The following is a 24,100-nucleotide window of genomic DNA, read 5'->3' on the forward strand; positions in this document are numbered from 1 at the left end:
GCTCCCCCCGAGAGATGGCGGAGGATGCGCTCCGCGGGGGCCTGAGGGCGGGGCGCCCGGGCTCGCGGTCCGCCGGGGCGCGCCCCTACGCGCCGTTCCCTGCCCTCACCCGGCGGCCGGCAAGGACCGCGCGCAGCAACCGCGAGCCCGCGCGCAGGCTGAGGACGCTGCCGGGTTCGGGGGGGGGGGCAGGCCGCTCCCCGCCTCCGCACGTCGCTCCGCCCGCGCCCGCGCCCCCGCCCCGCCCCGCCCTCCCCGCCCCCCCCCCGCACCTCGCTCCGCCCGCGCCCCGCCCCGCACGTCCGCACCCCCGCCCCGCCCCGCCCCTGCCCGCCGCGCCTTAATCCCAGCCACCGAGCCCTCCCGCCACGGAGCCAGCGCGCACGGGCCATGCCCACGGGGACGCCAATGACCTGCGCCGCGGCGCTGCGGCTGCTGCTGCTGCTCCTGCTGCTGCCGCTGCTCGGCCAAGGTGAGTCCTGCGGGCGGCCGGGGGCGAACTGGGCGGCGGGCGGCGGGCGGGCGCTGGGAGGCGCCTTCCTCCGGGCGCGGGGGGCACCCGCCGGGCTGAGCGCGCAGCGAGGTGGGGCGGCGCTCCCGCACCCGAGGCCCCGCCGGGACGGGCCGGGCTCCGTGCCCAGGGCGTGAGCCGCACCCGCGCTGGGAGCCGAGCGGACGGACGCCGTGGCCGCTCCCCCAGCTGGGGAGCCTGAAAGCCCGCGACTCGGCGCGGCCAGCTCCGTGTCTGCACGCTGCTCCGCCCTGGCGTCGTTCCCGCTGCACGTCGGTGCCTTGCTCCTGCGGCTCGGATGCCCCGGCCTTCGGGGGTGCGGGGGAGGCCCGCTCTTGTAGAGGAGGTCGCTGTGCCCCGGGTGCGCTTTTGCCGCCCTAGTCTTTGAAAAACCCAAAAGCCCGTGGCGTCTGGGAGGCTGCCCGCGGGGCCCGCTCTGCCTGGCCCAGCGCAGCCCGCAGGCCCGAGTTCCAACAGCAGCTGCAGGGAATGATCTCAGTCTTTTGGTACCAATTGATACCTGATTTGATCCAGTATGTGATCTATCCTGGAGAATGTTCCATGTGGACTCGAGAAGGATGTGTATTCTGTTACTTTAGGATGGAATGTTGTAAATATATCTGTGAAGTCCATCTTTCTTTCTTTGTTGGTCTTCTGCTTAGATGATCTGTTCATTGTAGTGAGTGGAGTGTTAGAGTCCCTTACTATCTATTATTATTATTATTATTATTATTATTATTATTATCATTGTGTTTCTTTATTTTTGTTATTAACTGGCTTATATAATTGGCTACTTCCATGTTTGGGGCATAAATATTTGCAATTGTTAGATCTTATTGTTGGATAGACCCTTTAATTATGATATAGTGTCTTTCTTCATCTCTTATTATAGTCTGGTTTAAAATCTAATTTGGGGATATCCGGGTGGTTCAGTGGTTTAGCACCTGCCTTCGGCCCAGGGCATGATCCTGGAGACCCGGGATCGAGTCCCACGTCAGGCTCCCTGCATGGAGCCTGCTTCTCCCTCTGCCTGAGTCTCTCCCCCCCCACTGTGTTTCTCATGAATGAAAAAATAAAATCTTTTTTTTTTAAAAAGAACTTTCTTCCCTCATTTACTTATTTTTAAAGATTTTATTTATTCATGAGAGACACCGAGAGAGAGAGAGGCAGAGACACAGGCAGAGGGAGAAGCAGGCTCCATGCAGGGAGCCTGACATGGGACTCGATCCCGGGATTTCAGGATCACAACCTGGGTTGAAGGCGGCACTGAACTGCTGAGCCACCGGGCTGCCCCACCTTCATTTATTTAAAAGTAGGCAAATTCTCTTCAGCTTTTTATGCTCATCTCTGAGGTTTATTATTAGCTGGAAAGAAACCTTTCCGGAGAGCCAAAGCAGTTCCAATTAATAATGTAGATTCTTTTTTGTAACTGAAGTATTTTCTAAGAGTACCGGTTTTTTCAAGATGCGGTAGATAAATGGAATTTTTGTGATTTCTTTCAATTTGGTGTATACCATTCAATAAAGTAAAGACTATTGTTTTAATTCAGTATTTTTCTATTTTTTCTGACTTTTTAATGGAAATATTTTTTTAAAGATTTTATTTGTTTATTCATGAGAGACCCCCAGAGAGAAGCAGAGACATAGGCAGAGGGAGAAGCAGGCTCTATGCAGGGAGCCCAACGTGGGACTCGATCCCGGGACTCCAGGATCACGCCCTGGGCTGAGGGCAGGGGCTAAACCGCTGAGCCACCCAGCTGTCCCTTAGGTCAGGATTTAAAAAAAAGTTACCACCGTGCCTTTTTACTACAAGTAACGCTTTCTTTATATCTACTATCTAGTATATAATTTAAAATTTTTGGATTGTTTAAAAAAAAATGGAATTTATAGATGGTTTCTTTGAATCAGGACTTGAATGAACAAGGTCCAAATGCTCTGTTGAGTTTGTTTTTTAGCCTAAGTACATCTCCCTTCTTAGCCATACCCCTCCCCCCATCTGAAATCCCTACGTTCTGAGATTTCCTACATTCTGGGTTTGGCTAATTGTTTGCTTTTGGTATTATTTATTCCTTTACCCTCCATTTTTTCTACAAACAAGTAATTAGATGTAGAAGCTTGGTTAGTTGTTTTATTGTCAAGAATACTTCATAGGAGGTTCTGGGTGCTTCCTGTCGGTTCATATCAGGAAGTGCATGATGTGTGAATGACTGTCTCTTTTAGAGAGTTTTGTTAGTGGTCAGGTATACTCAGTCGTCTTTGTGTTTTAAGGTCCCCCATCCCCAGTCTTTTAAAAGGTTTATCATCTATTAATGGTTGTTGAGGTGATATTTAATCTGAGACTAGAAGGTCTCAGATGAGTCAGTCTTGCATGGAATTCACAGTGCTACAAATGAAGGAGCAGTATGTGCAAAGGCCCTGAAACAGGAAGTAAATGCTCTGAGAAACTAAAAGATCAGTTGGTGAGGTGCAGGGAACATGGAGAAGAACATGAGGGACTAGAGGAAAGACTGGCAAGAATAGGGCTAGATTCTGTGTTTAGAGCAGTAGCAAGCTTTAGAGCAGGGCCTGGCACTGTAGGATTAGGTGTTTGCTTTTTTTTTTAAAAGATTTTATATATTTATTCATGAAAGACACACACACACGCACACGCAGAGGCAGAGGCAGAGGCAGAGGCCGAAGAAGGACAGGCTCCATGCAGGGAGCCCAAGGACATGGGACTCAATCCTGGGTCTCCAGGATCACGCCCTGGACTGAAGGTGGCGCTAAACCGCTGAGCCACAGGGGCTGCCGATTTGTTTGCTTTTTTATTTTATTTTTTTAATCCTTTTAACTCTAGGGTGGAATTTTGTTTGAAGCAGTTTAGAGAGACCGGTTAAAAGTCTATTTCAGTGATGCGTGCTGGAAGTAACACCTTCTGGTTTGGGGAAATAGTCATGGAGGTGAAAAGTGGTGGTTTTGAAAGATTTAGAGATTAAAATTGGTAAGGTTCAATGATGTGATAATGGTAAGAGGGAGAGATAAGACTCAACTTTCTGGATTGATTGATTGATTGATTGATTGATTGATTTAGAGTGCAATGGGGCTGTGGGGGGAGGAGCAGAGAGAGCGAGAGAGAATCCCAAGTGAGTGAGAATCCCAATGGAGAAAGAATCCTTGGACTCCCTGCCCAGCAGGGAGCCTGACTTGGGTCTCCATCTTACAACCCTGGGATCATGACTGGAGCTGAAATTAAGAGTCAGTTGCTTAACGGACTGAGCCACACAGGTGCCCCTTAGCTTTCTGGTATGAGTTACCGAATGTGACTGCTCATTGGTAGCATAGAAAGAATAATAAGCTCTAGACTCTGGCAAGTTATTTGACTTCTTTTAGGCTCAGGTTCCTCTTTTAAGGAGCAAGTAATAGGCCTATCCCTGCTGTAATCAAAAGAGACTCCCAAGTGGGAAAGTGACAAGATCTTGCTTTGGATTCAGAGTTTGTCAACTGACCTCATTTCTCACATACGTTCTTGAACAGTGCTTTTGCTCCTGTTTTCTCTCCCATTCTTTCTACTCTTCTTTCATTTTAAAATCCTTCCACTCCTGTCTCTATTCCCTCTCATTCCTCCTCTGCTTTGCAATCAAAAGTAATGTGTCCTACTCTTAACTTTCATGGCCCTTAAAGCAGTGTCTTTTTAATGGCACAACACTTTCTACCAGGTGTTAGGCAAAGTAGGAAAACCTGTTGACGTTAAATTCTTCAGATCTGCCAAGCAGTCAGTTCCTGTTCCTGGTAAGATGCTGCACTCCCTCTCAAAATCATCCCTGCAAGAGTAAGAATAAGAGAATGCCCCCTATGTTCATTGCAGCATTATTTACAATAGCCAAATTACGGAAGCAGCCCAAGTGTCTATTGATAGATATATGGATAAAAAAGATTGGCATATAAGCACAGTATGTTGGAATGTTATTCAGCTATAAAAGAGAAGGGAAATCTTGCCATTTGCAACAGCGTGGATGGATCCAGAGCTTAATGGTAAGCAAAATAAGAGGAAAGACAAATGCCATATGATTTTACTCATGTGGTATTAATTTTTTTTTAATTTTTATTTACTTAGGATAGTCACAGAGAGAGAGAGAGAGAGAGAGAGAGAGAGAGAGAGAGAGAGAGAGAGGCAGAGACACAGGCAGAGGGAGAAGCAGGCTCCATGCACCGGGAGCCCGATGTGGGATTCGATCCCGGGTCTCCAGGATCGCACCCTGGGCCAAAGGCAGGGGCCAAACCGCTGCGCCACCCAAAGATCCCTACTCATGTGGTATTAAAGAAACAATATAAAAAGCAAAGGATAAAACGACAAACTAAGAAAACAGAGTGTTAAAGAGAACAGATTGATGGTTACCAGAGGAAAAGTGGGTGGGGGATGGGTGAAATATGTGATTGGCATTAAAGAGTACACTTACATGATGAGCATTAATACATTACTGATTAATGTAAAGAATTGTTGAATCATTATATTGTATACCTGAAACTAAAAGAACACTGTGTTAACTATATTGGAATTAAAATTGAAACTTAAAAAAGTTAGGGGGCCAAGAATAGCTGGTCACTTCTTAAAAAGAACAGGGAAGAGAAAACTTGCTTTGCTGGTTAGTAAGACTCATAAGATAGGAATGAAGACTTTTAATTTTTTATAATTTTTTTTATTTATTTATGATACAGAGAGAGAGAGAGAAGCAGAGACACAGTCAGAGGGAGAAGCAGGCTCCATGCACCAGGAGCCTGATGTGGGAATCGATCCCGGGTCTTCAGGATCACGCCCTCGGCCAAAGGCAGGCGCCAAACCGCTGCGCCACCCAGGGATCCCCGGAATGAAGACTTTTAAATTGAATAAACATAGAAAGATCAATGGGAATGTGAAGGGGGCGAGATCAGTGGAATAGAACAGGGAACTCATAAATACTCATGTATTTAAGGAAAATTTGATATACAACAGAGATGGCTGGCAATCAGGAAAGAGGCATGTTCAATAAATTGAGCTGGAAAAAAATGGCTCCCTATAGGGAAGAAGAGTAAAATAGATTTCTAAAAAGAAAAAAGTCTACTACAGAGGGATTAAGAATTTAAATGTCGGGCAGCCCCGTTTGCGCAGCGGTTTAGCGCTGCCAGCAGCCCAGGGTGTGATCCTGGAGTCCCGTGATCAAGTCCCATGTGGGGCTCCCTGCATGGAGCCTGCTTCTCCCTCTGCCTGTGTTTCTTTCTTTCTTTCTTTTTTTTTCCTGCCTGTGTTTCTGCCTCTCTCTGTGTCTCTCATGAATAAATAAATAAAATCTTAAAAAAAAAGAATTTAAATGTCATTTTAAAAATGTCATCCTTTTACCATGCACACTCACAAATTTTAGTATGTGAGGTGAATATGAGACCTTGAGGAATGAAAGATTGCTTAATTAAGAGAGGTCATTGGCTGAAAAAGAGATGATAAATATAAATTTGATTTTATTAAAATTAAGTTTTCATAAAAGTATCTTCTAGGAAATGGAAAAAATGTTACAAGTTAGAAGACAATATTTGCAGGACACCCAATTTACATAGAGGTAATATTAAAAAAATATAAAAAACTATTATGAATTAATGAATATAACAAAATCCATTAGAAAAATGTCCAGAAGACATGAGCTGGTATTTCATAGAAGAGGAAACACAAGGCTGATAAGCATATGAAGAGATTTAGCATCATTGTCATTAGTGAACAGAGAAAAAGTCCATTCCTATTGGCAAAAATTAAAAAGTATTAGAGTAAATAAATTCATAGAATATTTTATACATTCCTGATGGGACTGTGGATTGGTACAAACACTTTGAAAATAGTTTGGTGTCAGTTCCTAAAGTTGAGTATTCATACATGCCATGATCTAGCAATTTCTCTTGTAGATATACTCGAAACACTTTTTTTTGCACATGTACAAGAATATTATTAGTAGCATTGTTCATAATAGTGAAAACTAGAAACAACCCAAATGTTCATCACACTGGAATATTCTATAGCAGTCAAAATAAATGAAAAATAAAGTATGAATCTTAAAAACATGCTAAGTGAAATAGGCCAGACACAAAAAGGCAAATAGTGTGATTTCACTTAGATGAGGTGTCTAGAATTGGCATATTCTTAAAGGTAGAAAGGATTGTGGTTATCGCGGCCTGGGGAGAGGAGGTCATCATGAGAGTTTGCTGTTTAATGGGTGCAGAATTTCAATTTAGTTGACTAAAAAGTTGTGGAGATGGATAGTGTTGATGGTGTACAGTACTCAGTGCTTAATGTCACTGAATTGTACATTTAGAAATGGTAGATTTTACGTTATATTTAGTTTACAATAAATTTTAACTAACGTGACACAAGTAGGAATTTTAGTGAAATAAAAATCTAAAATTACTCTACCTGCTTTTTTTTTTCTTAAGTTAAAAGCGACTGAACTAAAAATATTTACTCCTTAGCATTCCATTTTGATGCAGTAAACTGCATAAAGAGGAAGGGAAGAAAATCAAAACAGGATTCAGGATGATTGTTGGGGAGACATAGGGGTATTACAGTTAAATATAGGTTGTTGTCAAGCGTACTGCTTTGTGGATACTTATTGCATTAGGAAGAATCGAGGAAACATGGGCCATGTGTGGGTAAACAAAGTATGTTGAAGGAAAGGATTATGAGTAATTCTGTACATTGAGGTCTAATGGGCAAAAAATATTACTAAGTGGAGATTTCAGAACTCTTGAGTTTGAAATCTTGACTCTAGCAGTTCACAGAATTCTATTATCTTGGGCAGATAACATCTCTCCTTCTCTTGCCTTAGATGTAAAAGAAAGCTGATGACATTACCAATGTCATCGGTTTATTTAAGTGTTAAATGGGTTAATCTCTGTGCCTGTACAGAGTAAGCTCTATGAGAGTCTGTGCCATCTGTTTTGGTTATCTAATGCTATGTAGTAAACCACCTCAACAACTTAGTGACTTAAAACAGTGGCCATTTTACTTATTTCGTATGATTCTGTGGGCTGAGTTGGATGGTTCTTGTCTGGCATGCAGCTGTCGTCAGGTGTCAGCTGCTTTTGGAATGTCCTGTAATATGTGGTGCTTTGGAGGGAATGGCTGGAAGAAGGCTGGGCTCAACTGAACCTTTTCTCCACATGGCCCTTTTATGGGATCTCCAGTAGAGTAGTCAGATTTTAGGGGCCTCAAAAAGCACAAAAAATGGAACTGCCAGGCTTGGAATTGGCACATTATCACTTCCACTGTATTCTACTAATGAATGTTGCAGAGCCACTTGGAAGATGTGGTTCAATGGGGACCATTTTTGGAAACCATCCACACTGCTTCTTTTTATTTTTAAGATTTTATTTTTAAGTAAGTGTAGATCTAATGTGGGGCTTGAACTGACATCCCTGCTCCAAAGACTGAGCCAGCCAGGTACCCCTCCCCCCCAATCCACACTGTTAGTGATATTTATAGCTATCGTGTTTCTCTACAGTGTGTAATAATTGTCAATTTAGGCAGCAGGTATTTATTAACAAATAAATACAAATACTTACTGCTTATGTTTTACATGATAAATAAAATGTATAGTGTGTTGGTTGGTAACGAGGATAGTAAAGAAAACTAAGGCAGAGAAGGAGATAGGGAATACTGGGGGTTGGGAGTTGCAGTTTTAAAAACGAGTGGTCATGGATGGCCCCTTTGGTAAACTTGACTTTTGAACAGACAAAAGGGGGAGGTTAGGAGCTAGAAAGGCAAGGGGGGGAGCAAGAAGACCTTAAGTAGTGCAGTTGGGAGGTAGGTGGTTTGGATTCATGCAGTAATAATGGAAGTGGTGAGAAATGGTTAGAGTTTGGATATATTTTAAGATACAGCTTTAGAATTTATTAACTGGACGTGGAGTGTGAAAGAAAATGAAATCAAGGGTGGCTTCAAGGTCACTGACCTGTCTACTGGAAGGATGGAGTTGTCATTTGCTGAGATGGGGAAGACTGCAGGACTGGCAGGTTTGGGGAGATCAGGATTGGTGTTTTATGTATAAGGTTTGAAATGCTAATTAAAAGCTAGCTGCTTTAAAATTGTCAATTATGCTTATATCTTATTTGACTTCCCATTATGTAGCAAGGGAAGCAGGGGGGGGAGAGGAATTTCTATTTTGTTGGAGTTAGTAAGTACTCTCAGAAGATTGAGGAATTTTTTAGTTTTAGCCAGAGTATTTGTCAGTTTTTCCAGGCCCCTTTCACCGTTTCCCCGATGTGTTTATTTCATAAATCTCACTGATCATTTATTACCTTTTTTGTTAGAAAAAGGCCTGAAGATAAACTTAAGCTTATTTTAAAATTTGTTTTTCCTCTTACACCTTTTTTTTTTTAAGGATAGATGGTAGAATGTGATTCAATTCATGCTACATCCTTCCTTGATGCTATATGTCCACTTTGTTTTATTTATTTTTTATTTTTTAAAGATTTTATTTATTCATGATAGAGAGAGAGACAGAGAGAGGCAGAGACACACACAGGCAGAGGAAGAAGCAGGCTTCATGCAAAGAGTCCGATGCAGGACTTCATCTTGTGACCCTGGTATCACGACCTGAACTGAAGGCAGATTCTCAACCTCTGAGCCACCCAGGCATCCCTCCACTTTGTTTTAACCCATTTTGTAAATATTTAGTTGCTGTACTCTTTGGGGTGGGCAGGTATTAAAAGCCGCTTTAGTTGATACTGAGCATTTTGACTATCATTTTCTTGTGGTTCCTTGCCAAGACCTGTTTCAACATGTTGCAAAGGTTTTTCTTGATGTGCTCACAGAATCTTAACTTTATTACTTGGTGATTCCCCCAGCTCTTACACCTGTTGTCTTCCAGGGGGTGCTCTTGAGCGCTACCCAAGAGAGGAGGAGTTCCTGAAACTCGGATTTTCATTTGGTAGATAATGGTTGTAAATTAGACTCCCCCCTAAAACAATTAACTCATTATCATCACTGTGGAGGTTGGAGCCTGCCTGAACCTGTTTCTGCTTCAGGCTTCACCTGAGGGAAGCATGGATGGTTCTAACCCTTAATTAAGCCTTTGAGTTTTTTGTAGGATCTGAACTTAGAAAGGGATCAGAAGAGTATCAAGAACTTCATATGAATATATTACATTTGTGTAGGGCGCTCTGATACGTGTTATTTTTTCTTCTGCTGCTATTTTGTACATCTTGAGAGAATTTTCTGCTTTAGAAGAGATTTCATAATGCTTTTTTCCTTTCAGATTTATCCACAGACTGCAATTTCTTCCCTGCCAATATGACATCATTTGCCACCTCTGCCCAGTGTTCAACTTCTGACAGTGCTTGCAGGATCTCCCCAGAACAAACCAAGCAGGTAAATCATTTTTAGGCGTTCCTAGTATTCTGTATTCTGACTGTAGGATTTATGTAGAGCAAAAAGGATTATTTTTTAAAATGGCATATTAGGGAAACCAGGAAAAGGTGTCAGTGCTCAAAATTTGAATTGATTATTGATTAAAGATGTAGAGTTTACAGATTGCTCAAAATATGGGACATTTTGAAAACTATTGCATTTTAGGGTATAAGTGGCTAGTGGAGAATTTGGGGCCAAATTATATGTTTGTTTTCTCTCTCATTTCATTTTAACAAGCATGTTTTCTTTAAAAATTAATTTTGAATATAGCAAATGTATTCTCATTAAAAATTCAATTTTATAATGTGTTTATCATGTATTTATCATAGAGACTCCTTGACCATCTATGTCTTCCCTTCTTCCCCCAAAGTCCCTTCCTCCTAAGACAACACTGTGTCTTATTCCAGATCTTTTCCTCTAACATATAAAGATACATAATTTTGTTTTGTGTTTTCATAAACATTGCACAATATTTAATATTATATACCTTAGTATATGATAAAGGTGGAATTTAGATTTGTTGGGGGAAAATGTGGCTTATATAATAGATAGTTTTGATGTAATTGTCCATCTCTGGAAGGAAACAAATGAAGTCCTCAAACTTTGTATAAAAACAAATTCCAGATAGGTGAAAATTTAAATGTAAAAAGCGAAATAATATTAGAAGAAAACTTAGGGGATGCTTATGAAAAGAGGGGCCTTAAATAAGACAAAACCAAAGAGGCTGTAAGAGGAAGAGAGACAAGTTTGACCATAAGAATTTTAAAGATTGTGTGGCTAACGACAGACACAGTAAGAGTCAAGATAACGTCAAAGTTACTATCCCTGGTGTGTTTATGCCACATTTGGCTTATCTGCTCATCTGTCGGTACTACTTGGGTTGTTTCCATTGTTTGGCTAGTGTGAATAATGCTTCTGTGAACACTGGTGCACAAACACTTATTTGAGTCCTGCTTTCAGTTCTTTCGAGTATATAGCAAGGAGTCGAACTGCTGGGTCATTTGGTAATTCTGTCTTTAACTTTTTGGGGAACTGCCAAACTATTTTCCATAGCAGCTGAACCATTTTATCTTCCCACCAGCAGTGCACAAGGGTTCCAGTTTCTCCATATCCTTGCCAATACTTATTTTCCCCCCCTTTTTTTTCTTTTTATTATGGCCATCCTAGTAGGTGTGAATGTGCTGTCTTTTGGAAATGTGATTTTTCAGGAAGGTAACAGATAGTAGTCTGATTATCTGCCAGTATACTGTGTATTGGAAGATTGTATGTTATTAGATTATAAGTATCCAACAGGGTTTGTTAAAAAAAATTTAAGGAGGTTTTCTTGTTCCTTAGGGTTTCAGAAACCAATTTAGTTGAAATGTAAATAATGGGTTTATTTTATGTTTATATCAGGTACGACCAAAACTTCCACTTTTGAAGATTTTGCAGGCAGCAGGGGCACAAGGTGAAATATTCACTGTTAAAGAGGTAAGCCATTAAAGAGAATTCTCCATTTTAAGAACAGCTGAGAAGTAGAAGCTGATGAGAGAGAGAAAAAAAAAGAAGAAGCTAATGAATGTATGGTTCTGAAATCAGGCCTAAGAAAGAAAATTCTACTCCTGAGGTACTAAGAGGCAACTTTTGCTTTATTTTAAAGACCATTGAGGGCAGCCAGGGTGGCTCAGCAGTTTAGCGCCTGCCTTCAGCCCAGGGTGTGATCCTGGAGACCTGGGATCAAGTCCTGTATCAGGCTCCCTGCATGGAGCCTGCTTCTCCCTCTGCCCGTGTCTCTGCCTCTCTCTCTGTCTATCATGAATAAATAAATAAAATCTTAAAAAAAATTCACACATGTAAAAATGGAAAAAATGCCAATACCTGATTTCTGTTCCCTATTTTCCACTTGTAGTTGTATACTTAGGTACCTTTTGACCCCATGGGAAAAAAAATCTAAAGTTCAGAACTGCGAAGAAAAAAAAATTTTTTTAAGAATGAAATGTTTTCCATCAGAGTTGATTCTTAGGCACATTCTCTGTGTGTGACATGCTAGCTGTATGTCTTTTGGTGTAATCGTCGCATGTTTGGTGTTTGGTATGGATAGCACACCTCACTTGTTGTCTTAGCTGCACTCTAGAAGCATAGATTTCTTTAACGCCCACCAGAAAGGAAGTAGAGTTCCTCACTTGCCAATTTCATGCCAAGCACCAATAGCTGTAACCACTCTAGAAAGAGGACATAGATTTCTTTAAGTTTCTTGAGTCAATTGCTTTCAGCAGCAGTTTATGCTGCTTTGAAAGGGTAAGAGACCTTTGTGCCTCCCTCTCCCACTCAGGAGTTCATGGTGTGACATGGCTTAATAATGTCCATTTATTAACAGTCATTGGAGTAGAAGACCTTATTACTTTGAATACTTAGAGTGGATTTATTTCTTCTGAAAGTCTGACAGACAAGGCTGTCCCTATGTTTTAAATCTTTCTTCTTTTCCTTCCAGTAAAGGCAGTTTATGAGTGGTCTTCCCATGGTATAGAGACCTTATTTCTCCCTCCCAGATAGGAGCCTTGATTATCTGGGCAAAACTACACAGGTACCCATTTATAGATAACAGTGCTTAGAAGACCTATTACTTTGAATACTTAGAGTGGATTTCTAGTCTGACAGCTTTAAATCTTTCTTCTTTTCCTTCCAGTACCAATATAATGGGAACAGTATTCGGAAAAATCAGTATTCGTCTGTGCAGATAAATAATAATTCCTGACAAGTTGGGGCCTAAAGTTAAAGACAGCTGCTTTGATTTGCCTGTATTCTGTGGCAACAGAGTTTTTACTGTCATTAAGTGAACTTAAATATTAAGCAGTTTAAAAAAATCTGCATAGGGAAAACATTAGGAAAAAATAAAGAATTCAAACTTTTTTTTTAAGATTTTATTTATTTATTTGAAGAGAGACAGAGATAGTGACAGAGATAGCAAGAGAGAGCACCAGCAAGGTGGAGAGGGAGAAGCAAGCTTGATCCTAGGACCCCAGGATCATGATCTGAGCTGGAGGGAGATGCTTAACCAACTGAGCCACCCAAGCATCCCTAAAACTTACGAATCATGAACTTGTCTGAGTTTCTTCCATTTTTGTGAACTCTGTGGAAAAAATCCAGATATACTAAATTTTTATTTGATAAACACTGTTTTATGCAGTTATAGTGCTGATGGCTTATTAAACATTGTAGCTCATTTGTGAAAAAGAATGAAATGAATATGCATCAAAAGTGTCTTGTAGTTGTGTGTCCCTGGATTTGGAAAATATTTTTATGACCCACGCACATTTAAAGTTTATTACTTCTACTTTTAGAACAGACCTCTTTATTTGAACTGGTGAGATTTTTTAATGGGATAGTAGGTAAATGCAATACTTTTCTCACTGTCAGACCACTACGTTTCCATTCTAAAAAGTAAGAATGTCTTGATGTCTAGCATGGTAATAAGTGGATGAACCTAGTGATTGGGGACAACTGTCTTGTTGTAGGACTCCTTACACAAGCACTGACAGTCCCGCTCATATGTGTTTTGTCTTTCTTTAGCAAACTAACTTACCTATCTCTCATAATAATTTGGTGATTTTTGGAGCAGCTGGACAGACCTCTCATGCTGCTTTATTGCCATGCAGGTCATGCACTATCTAGGCCAGTATATAATGGTGAAGCAGCTTTATGATCAGCAGGAACAGCATATGGTGTATTGTGGTGGAGATCCTTTGGGAGAACTGCTAGGACGTCAGAGTTTCTCCGTGAAAGATCCAAGGTAAGAAGAGGGAGGGTTTGTTTATCTTTTTGGGTGCTTATAACCACTCAATCTTTATAGGATATTAATGGTTATTTATTCCTTTAGTCAGTCAATATTTAAGGGCCTACACATGTCAGGTAGCCTGTGATTCCCTAAGACCGTGTTAGTGAGCAATCCTCTCAGATTCTATGGAGCTTAAAGAACAGTGAGACTGTAGATGCTTTTCTCCATCTTCATGAGATTATCACACCAGCACATGGTAAAATTATACTGTGGATGTTACAGAAAAGAGGTACATGAAGCTGTGTAGGGGGTGGGATTTAGGATCTTAGGGGTTGAGATAAGGTTCCTTTAGGAAGTGATATTTGAGCTGAGAGCTTCAGGAAAAGTGAGGAGTGAGAGGTGCTGCAGGAGAGGGTTGGAGGAGAGCTTCTGGCAGAGTAAACATTGTGTGCAAAGGCCTGAGTAGGATGAGCTTGATGTGGCTGGGTTAGAATTTTGTGCAGCAGCTGTTCTAGAGAGGAAGAGTGAGCTGATGAGAGAGACGTAGCATTGCTGGTCGATGATGGGCTTCATAAGCTCTACTGTAGAGCTTCTCTGACCTGTTTGACTTTCTCCAGCTGCATAGAGTTACAGAGTTCTAGAGTCAAAAGGTAATTAGTAATGAAGCAATGTTTTCTTTCTCAGCTTTGTGATGACAGAGATAGCGAGAGAGAGCACCAGCAAGGTGCAAAGGGACAAGCAGGCTTGATCCTAGGACCCCAGGATTATGACCTGAGCTGGAGGGAGATGCTTAACCAACTGAGCCACCCAAGCGCCCCTAAAACTTATGAATCATGAACTTCCACCCTTTCCCCAATTAAAATTGTAAAACTTAATTCTTTGTAGGTAGGAAGGAAGGAAGGAATGGTCTCCAAAGGAAATCTTGTGTTACTGTTAGCTAATTAAATAAAATGTAAATTAATCAGTTTCTTTTTTTTAAAGATTTATTTATTTATTCATAGAGACAGAGAGAGAGAGGCAGAGACACAGGCAGAGGGAGAAGCAGGCATCATACAGAGAGCCTGACGTGGGACTCGATGCAGGGTCTCCAGGATCACGCCCTGGGCTGCAGGCGGCGCTAAACTGCTGCACCACCGGGGCTGCCCTAATCAGTTTCTTAATAGGGGCAAAGTAACACAAGTGCTTGGACATTATCATCTTGACATTTAAATAATTACTAACCTATTGTGGGGAAAACATTCTCTTCTCCATGTGTTATAGAGAAAGTTAGAAGATCACGTATCTGATAGACATGTAATATTTTAATGGAAAACCATGGGGTTATTAATTTTTTTGTCTCTGACAGCCCTCTCTATGATATGCTAAGAAGGAATCTTGTCACTTTAGCCACTGCTACTACAGGTATGTCACATCCTATTTCTTCAGTGTGTATCACAGCTTTGAGCTCAAAGGGGGCAAATGATGGGAAAACAAGGAGGATCAAGATGGAAATGAATTGCTATGTTGGCATGACTGGGAGGGATACTGTAGTACAGAATGTTATTAGTATGTTAATTCTTCATTGTGAGAAATTTCAAATAGACTGAAAATAGATTAGTATAATACACACCTCTTAGTAGTTGTTAACATTTTGCTACATTTGCTTCATCTGGATATACTTTCTTTTTCCTTAATTTTACTTCTTTTTTTCATCTAGACATACCTTTAAAATCTCTAACAGTTAAGGACCTTTTTCCTTTAAACGTAACTATAAACGTCATTCTTACATCCAACAAAATTAATAATAATAAGATGGATAACAACTTCATAATGCTATCCAATAGCCAGTGTATGTATAGTTACCCCCAATTATCTCAGAAGTATCTTTTTTGTTTGGCTTGTTGAAATCAAGAGCCAGACAAAGTCCACACGTTGCATTTGGTTGGTATGCCTCTAAGTATCTTTATAAAACAATCCTCCTTTTATTTTTATTTTATGTCATTTATTTGTTGAAGAAATGGATCATTTGTCCTGTAGAATTTCCCACATTCTAGTTGAGGTTGCAGATTTTGTCCTTGTGATGTTAACATGTTTCTCTGTTTCTTTTATTTTTGGCAAACTAGTGTAATGCTGAAATGTTTCAAGTATAGATTTTTTGCTGAGAAGGTGTCATAGGTGGTGCCTTGTACATCTGTTGCATCTCATCTGAGTCATATAAGGTCTGCTTGTCCCTTTTAGAAAGGTCCCTGAAGAACTTTCATCTAGCTAATGATTTTAGCTTTCTGTTATATGAATGCCGATTTGTCTAAAACCCTTTGACTAATTCCATATCTTTTAAATATTGTCCTTTGAGTTTAATTTATTAGGTATGTGAGGAAACGGGCTGCTTTGGGGTCTGAAGTATGGTGTATTAGAGATCAGTGGATCAACTGGATATAACTGAAACGTAACACTATCTCTTCATCATTTCCAAAGAATGAAACTTTTCCCTTCCATTCCTAAGTGAAGTGCTTTTGTGAGCTTCAAATTAGATTTTAGGTAACCTTATCCTTTGAAGAAAGCCCAAGTTTGTAATTCTTTTAGATTGGTTATCTTTCCAGTTTACTGAAACATATAATTGAAAAGAATCCATTCTTTTTTTTAATTTTATTTTATTTATTTATGATAGTCACAGAGAGAGAGGCAGAGACACAGGCAGAGGGAGAAGCAGGCTCCATGCCCCGGGAGCCCGACGTGGGATTCGATCCCGGGTCTCCAGGATCACGCCCTGGGCCAAAGGCAGGCGCCAAACCGCTGCGCCACCCAGGATCCCCGAATCCATTCTTAATAAAGGTTTATTTCACGTGAGAACAGAAAACTGTTTTCATTTGAAACGTGATTTTTAACTTATATTGAATTTTGGAGCCTGTTGACTTCATTGAGCCATTTGCTCACTTTACCCACTTCACCCAGCTGTAAATTTCTATTCAGATGGAAGGCCTTGCAAATAATATAGTATCTTTATTGAAATTCAGTCACTTGTGAAATAGTAGGGCTTCCCTGGGATACTCACTGCAGGCCCAAATACACAGAGGAGTGAAATTATTGATTTAAAATCAGTTTGGCAACATATATTAACACCCCATGCCCATTGAAGTGCCCTCCTTAGTGTTAGGGTCACCTAGTCACCTCATTGCCTCCATCCCTCTCCCCTTCTGCAACCCTTTGCTTCCCAGAAAACTAGGAGTCTTTGCTGGTCTCTGATTTTTCTCCACTCGATAAGATCCTTGCCCTTATGTTCCTTTTACTAGACTTTTAAATTTCTCTTTTTTTTTTTTTTATTTATTTAGTCACAGTCACACACAGAGAGAGAGAGAGGCAGAGACACAAGCACAGGGAGAAGCAGGCTCCATGCACTGGGAGCCCGACGTGGATCCGATCCTGGGTCTCCAGGATCTTACCTGGGCCAAAGGCAGGCGCCAAACCGCTGCGCCACCCAGGGATCCCCCTTTCACTTATTTCTTAAAAATATTTAATGCTTGAGAATATGCTGTCATCCTTTCATATTGGCCGTGCTAATAACTTCTATTTTATTTTATGTTGTTGATTTTTTGAGCCATTTTCTTTACTTTATTTTCAGAGAGCTGAGATTTCTATTCAGAGGAAGGCCTGTGAAATAATAGTAGAGGGAGATTCAGTCACTCCCCAAATAGGGAGCCCTGGGATGCTCAGAAGGGCCATCCTGAACTGAGATCATTCCCTGAGCCAAAGGTAGATGCTCAACCACTATAGCCAACAGTGTCCCTCGTTCCAAGTGCCCTATATACCTGCTGTGAAGTAGCACCTCATTGGATTTTGTATTTCCCCCTTGATCCCTTTATTAGAATTTGTTTTTTCATGATCCTTTCTCTGAATATTCTGGAGTGGATTTAATTCTTTCCCTTTCTTCTTTTCACTATTTCTTTAACATATGAATATATAATATATATATACATACACATATATATGCTAATATTCTCTATATATAAATTTTATTATTTTTAAAAGATTTTTTTATTTATTTATTGACACAGAGAGAGAGGCAGAGAGACATAGGCAGAGGGAGAAGCAGGCTCCATGCAGGGGAACCCGATGTGGGACTCGATCCCGGGTCTCTAGGATCACACCCCAGGCTGCAGGTGGCGCCAAACCACTGCGCCCCTGGGGCTGCCCTAACATGCCATAAGTGAACATTACTATAACATTATTTTTTTAAGCTATTTATTTGAGAGAGAGCGCACGCAAGAGGAGGGGAAGAGTCAAAGTGTGAAGCAGACTCCGTGCAGGGCTTGATCCTTGGACTCCTGGATCATGACTTGAGCTGAAGGCACATGCTTAGCTATAAGACTGAGCCTCCCAGGCACCGCTTGATAACATTTCAATTGAATTATCACAACCACCCCATGAGGAAGGTCTAGAGATGATGCAACTGAAGGGTTTTAAAGTATTGTTTTATTTGCGTTTTTGGTTTTTGCTTTTTTTAATAGAATGAGGGATTTGTCCAAGAGTGGTTGCCACTTACAATTGGTAGAACAGATATTTCTGACTGACCATTTCTTGCTCTTTTCATTGTGCCACACACTTGATATTATAACAGAAATTGCTCCAGTTAATTTTTCTTACCACAAATTTCTCTCTGAACTTTAAATCTTCAAAACATTTTATTCTGAAATTTGTCACTTTGAAATAATTTCAGTTACAAAATGTAGTAGACGTATTATAAGGAGTTCCAAATGGTACTTTACCCAGATTCCCCAAATGGTAACATCTTATATGACCCTAGTACAATGCTCAAAACCAGAAAGTTGCCACACAGTAATTTTGAAAATTGTCTGCTCTGACTTGAACTTGCATTGGTGCTTGTGGTTGGTCATCTCTGTTCTTAATAAATTGGGTTGCATGTATTTTATTTAAAAGGACAAATGAGAAAAAATGTTTTTTTCTTTTTTTTTTTAAGATTTTATTTATTTATTCATGAGAGATACACACACAGAGAGAGAGGCAGAGACATAGGCAGAGGGAGAATCAGGCTCTCTGCAGGGAGCCCGATGTGGGACTCGATCCTGGGACTCTAGGATCATGCCCTGGGCCAAAGGCAGGCACTAAACCACTGAGCCACCCAGGGATCCCCAAGAAAAATGTTTTCTATATCATCTATTGTACACCTTTGCAAGTGAGTTAAACCTTTATTTTGATTGTTGAGAAAATGCCATTGTTTAAAGTAAAGTGGTCTTTATGAATCATTTGTCCAGATCTCCATATGTATATGAACAAAATGAAATATATGACAAACTTTGTTGTTATTTTAAAGTTCCTTTGTACATTATAGTTTTCCCAGATAATTTCTTTTTGCTTCTTAATATTTTAATCTAAGGAAGGTAATAAGGCGTTAGAACTACAAATGACAGTAATCAAGTTGCTTTATTAAAGAAATGCTTAATCTGTGTTTTCTTGTTTATCTTTGAAGACCACTGTGGTCAGAAAATGCTTTCTCTTGAACTCCTCAGTATTCTCTGTTTACCTATAAAAATGCTCGTATAAGGGATCCCTGGGTGGCGCAGTGGTTTAAAGCTTGCCTTTGGCCCAGAGGCGCGATCCTGGAGACTCCGGGATCGAATCCCACGTCGGGCTCCCGGTGCATGGAGCCTGCTTCTCCCTCTGCTTGTGTCTCTGCCCTCTCTCTCTCTCTCTCTCTCTCTCTCTCTCTCTCTCTTGACTGTCATAAATAAAAAAATGCTCGTATAAAATCATGCCTTTATCATTACAGTTTTGAAATTGTTTTGTGCAGAACAACTGAATTATCAGACATGCAGTTGTAGGATCAGTATTCTTTTCTCTGGCAGTCTTTATTACACAAGGATGAGGTTTTCCTTAAATGTCTTATCTCTGGACTTGAATAGTAGCTAGTGAATCCAGCCCTTGGTAGACTTATTTGGGAACAAGTTTCAATTACATATAACCTCATATAATGAGCGGTCTAGATTATTAAATTTTCTACAGCTTACTGTTTTCCTGTAGTTGTTTTCATTTTCCATTTTGCTTGGAAAATTTCCAAGTCCTCGAAATACTATCAGACAATCTAAGAATTTCACTCAGGTTACTGTTTTCTTTGCTTTTCTTTGACTTTGGGGAAAACTTTATTTGCTTTTTTAAGCCCTCTTAGGAAATGTTTATAATAACTGAAATATAAAACTTGTTAATTACAAAATTACTCTATATTCAGGTAATGGGAATTTATTTTTTTTATTTATTTATGATAGTCACAGAGAGAGAGAGAGAGAGGAGAGAGGCAGAGACACAGGCAGAGGGAGAAGCAGGCTCCATGCACCGGGAGCCCGACACTTGATTCGATCCCAGGATCTCCAGGATCGCGCCCTGGGCCAAAGGCAGGCGCCAAACCGCTGCGCTCACCCAGGGATCCCCAGGTAATGGGAATTTAAATCAGGAAATCTTCATTGACACTGTAGAATGTAAGTTTACACGAGGTGCTATTGTGTTATGAAGCAAATGGGGAAAATTCTAGATTTTCAGATTTCATAAGCCTGTATAACTTTTAATAGTTGAAAATAAAAATTAAGGGCCAAACTTTTTTTTGCTGTTGTTTACAAGTTAGGTGGATTGCCTGTGGGAAGAAATGATAAAAAATATTCCATTATTTCTTGGTTGGAATCACTTTCATATTAAAATTTGAAATTTTGCTCTGAACATTTTTAGTTATTTTTCGTTTTCTTCCAGATTACATTTTGGTAATACATTTTGAGTATAGCCTGTCTTGGTCTTTACCATTTTTATCAGTTTTGATCTTTCCCTTTTGGATGAGAGCTTTGTCCACCCAACATGGAGAAGTACAGCTTTAGGGAGCAAACCTGGCTCCAGGGTTGTTTGCTGAGGTCCTTTTTATGTGGAAAGAATGGTTATTACCAGGGAAGGTTTTCCTTTTGTTTTACTTGCTATCCAGATGCTGCTCAGACTCTGGCTCTCGCACAGGATCACAGTATGGATATTCCAAGTGAAGACCAACTGAAGGTAAAATCACCACACGGTGACTTCTTTTGTTGTACAGAGTGGCCCCTTCTCTGTACCTATGGGTCTTGGACTCCCAAGACCTTTCTCTAAATGTGGTAAGAATTTACTAAGAAAGGTTCTTGGGAGTTCACAGACCAGGGACAGAGTGAAACTTCTCTGTTCTGCCCATAGCAGAGTTCCAGTCTCTGAATCTTTCTTTGGGATGTAGCACTTCTGATCTTCAGTTCCTCCAGTTGCACTTTCTTTGGGGTTTGTGTGTGCCTGTGTGTGTGATGGTATATGTGTATAGGCGTTTGAAGAAAACTGCTTTATTAGACTTTAACAGGCTTGTTGCAGTTAAGTTCATGTCAGACCATTCTGAAAGGTTTCCCAAACCAGACCTGGGAAAAATTTATGATCGTTTTGGTATGTGCTGAGGGTTTCACATGTTTTCTGAATTATGCCTAATTTTATTTTATGCCTAATTATGCCTAATCATGCCTAATTTTATAGTCTAGAGGTTTTATATTGATTGATAGCCTGTTTTTAACAGTATTTTGGCCTTTTGTGCAGAGACTTTTTCCCCCAGGTTTGGGATTCTCTTAGCTCTGCTCACAGTGGGTCGAGGAGAGGTGTTGCCTTTATCTGATGACTGTTGTGAACTCCAGAGATCTCTTTCTCTCGCGTAACCCATTGTGCCGCCCAGTGACTGGTGAGCCAGAATGGAACTGCTACATTCCCTGGTCTCAGTCATTTTTACTGCACTAATAGACGTCTTTCCCTTTTTTTTCAGCAAAGTGCAGAAGAAAGCTCCAGTTCCAGGAAAAGAATGGAAGAAGGCAATATTCCTACACTGCCTACCTCACAACATAAATGCAGAAATTCTAGAGAAGGTAAATTTTGGATTAAAGTTATACAGACTTCTTCTTTCTTTTTTTCCCCCTTCTTTTGTTGATGACATCTAGAAAGGGGATTTATTCACATTAAGTACTATCTATAATTGGGACCATTCTATAGATAGACCACTCAAAAAATAATAATGCACTTTCTTTGCATATGAAGTTGGAGGGAGCATATGTCATACTTACTCATTCTTTTCAGAATACTTTTTCTTAAGCTTAGTGACCATTGTTAACTTTGAAGAGATGGTAGTGCACTTTTAGCAACTTGTGTTTACTGAGATGGAGCAAGACTAAGATGGTTCACATACTAATAGAAGATTGCTGCAGATTTATCGGTTTGCCACCTGGTAAATCAGCTGCCTTGGCCTTTTCAATCTTGACATACTTGTATGTATTCAGTCTGGTTAGGATTTTTATTTTGGTTTGTTTGCTTGAGGCAAAGGCTAATTTGTGTAGAGTTTTGAAGTTTGCAAAGATGATATATACTTGGTATGTCTGAGCCAAGAATGAGACCTTAGAGACCTTAGAAGCCAAGTAGTTCCTCTGCCCTTGGATGGTAGTCCTCAGATCTTTAATATCCACCCTCGACATGCTATGGTCAGGTTAAGTGAGTTAACCAGTAGTTTAGTTTTTCCCAAGCTCTGCTTTAGAAGATACCTCCTAAACGTTTTCCTACAAAGGTCTATAAAATCATAAATTACTCAGAGGTATTAGATGGCATGATAGTTTGTAGTTTAGGTACCTGGCTCACACTTGGAGCAATGACGGGTTAGACTTCTAACAACATCCCAGAAAGTGATGCTGCTGAAATTGTTTGATATGTTTAAAATTGGATCCATTTATCATCCAACTGAATTTTGAACTACCTAGTTGCCTTGGAGCTTATTCCAGTCTGTATGGTATTAAATGTGTAAATTTTTCCTTAAATGCAGGTTCTTGCTTTTTGCTACTCAGAAGGCTATTTGAAATATAAGAATCACCAATTGAAGAGACTATTACGTAGTTTGTGCTGTACATTTTGAGAGTAAAGAGCTTAGTAGTTTGAGGAATGTGTGTAGGTAGAAAGGACAGGCTTTGTATACATGGAAGAGATGTTTCTGTTCCTTTTACAAGATGTTAGCTTGACTAGACGAGGATAACTTTAATATGGCATCATCTCAGGAATTTAGGTTTTGATAATTTTAGTAATGAGTAAGTAAAAAGCTGAACTGTCCCCTGAATTTAATGGGAGAGTTCACCATAATTTGTAAGTAGGTAAGGTCATCTTTTGTTCTGACAGGGACAGGGGCATTGCAGATGTTTTCAAGCACATGTACCTCAGCACATTAAAACACCTGTGGTTGCCATTGGCATGGCTGGTGCATTTGGAAGAGGCAGAGGAGAGGGAGAAAGTAGGAAAGGAGGGAAGCACAACAAAAAAAGATTGGATGATGGGATGTGTGGTAGCAACAAACTTATGTTTGTAACCACCTTGAATGTCATTTGGGTGTATAACACGAGATCTTTTAGTTGGAATATGTGAATATTATGTTTCGAGTTTGCAATATTTCTAGATTTTTAGATAACTCCAAAAGAGCCCATTGATCCTTCCAGAAAGGACATAGGTATGTATTTACTTAGACAACCTAGAGTTCAGTGTTGTGTAATGGTTGTTACCTATCCAAACATGAATTTGTGAGGAACATCCATAAATATGTGGTAGCAGTGAGACTGCCTTGACAACCTTGTGAGGGCCCATTTGGTCTGGACTGCCTTGCTTTTATCTCAGGTTGGGCATTCTGCCACCACCATCTGCAGTTCAGTGAATTAAGCTATTATCAGGCATCATGTACTAGAGCAAGTCTTTCTTTAGTTATTGCCATGGTACGAATGCTTAACATGGCAGTAAATGACCATTTTGAAATCCTCTTAGAACAATGTCATTGTTTGAATGCCTTCAGAGTTTAGATTTTTTTTGATAAGTAATGATACTAGAAGGAGATGATCATTTGCTAATGAACAAGGGGGATCCCTGGGTGGCGCAGCGGTTTGGCGCCTGCCTTTGGCCCGGGGCGCGATCCTGGAGACCCGGGATCGAATCCCACGTCGGGCTCCCGGTGCATGGAGCCTCCTTCTCCCTCTGCCTGTGTCTCTGCCTCTCTCTCTCTCTGTGTGTGTGACTATCATAAATTAAAAAAAATGATAATGCTGGCCTCATAGAACGAGTTTGGAAGTTCCCTTCCATTTCTATTTTTTGGAACGGCTTCAGAAGAAGAAGTGTTAATTCTTCCTGAAATGTTTGGTAGAATTCACCTGGGAAGCCATCCAGCCCTGGACTCTTGTTTGTTGGGAGATTTCTGATTACTGCTTCAATTTCTTTGTTGGTTATGGGCCTGTTCAGGTTTTCTGTTAATTCCTGTTTCAGTTTTGGTAGTTTATATGTCCCTAGGAATGCATCCATTTCTTCCAAATTGCCTAATCTGTTGGCATATAGTTGCTCATAATATGTTCTTAAGAACTGGTTTGTATTTCTTTGGTGTTGGTTGTGAT

The 24,100-nt window shown here is 40.5% G+C and overlaps 1 protein-coding gene across 3 annotated transcripts in view; it reads left to right on the forward strand.

Moving 5' to 3' along the window:
* Positions 1-336: 336 nt before the first annotated feature.
* The window catches only part of LOC129514792 (protein Mdm4-like), a 28,228-nt gene continuing 4,464 nt past the window's right edge, over positions 337-24,100 (forward strand). The window contains exons 1-6 of one of the 3 annotated variants that reach the window (XR_008665505.1): positions 337-472; positions 9,762-9,874; positions 11,309-11,383; positions 13,549-13,682; positions 15,013-16,184; positions 16,315-16,373. Coding sequence is in view for 2 of the 3 variants with exons in the window: in XM_055333498.1 (XP_055189473.1) it covers positions 391-472; positions 9,762-9,874; positions 11,309-11,383; positions 13,549-13,682; positions 15,013-15,253 (645 nt within the window). In the remaining variant the exon portion in view is untranslated. The other 2 variants (XM_055333499.1, XM_055333498.1) reach the window with 2 other exon arrangements.

The sequence above is a fragment of the Nyctereutes procyonoides genome, unplaced genomic scaffold, assembly GCF_905146905.1.
Source record: "Nyctereutes procyonoides isolate TBG_1078 unplaced genomic scaffold, NYPRO_anot_genome, whole genome shotgun sequence".
Taxonomy (NCBI): domain Eukaryota; kingdom Metazoa; phylum Chordata; class Mammalia; order Carnivora; family Canidae; genus Nyctereutes; species Nyctereutes procyonoides.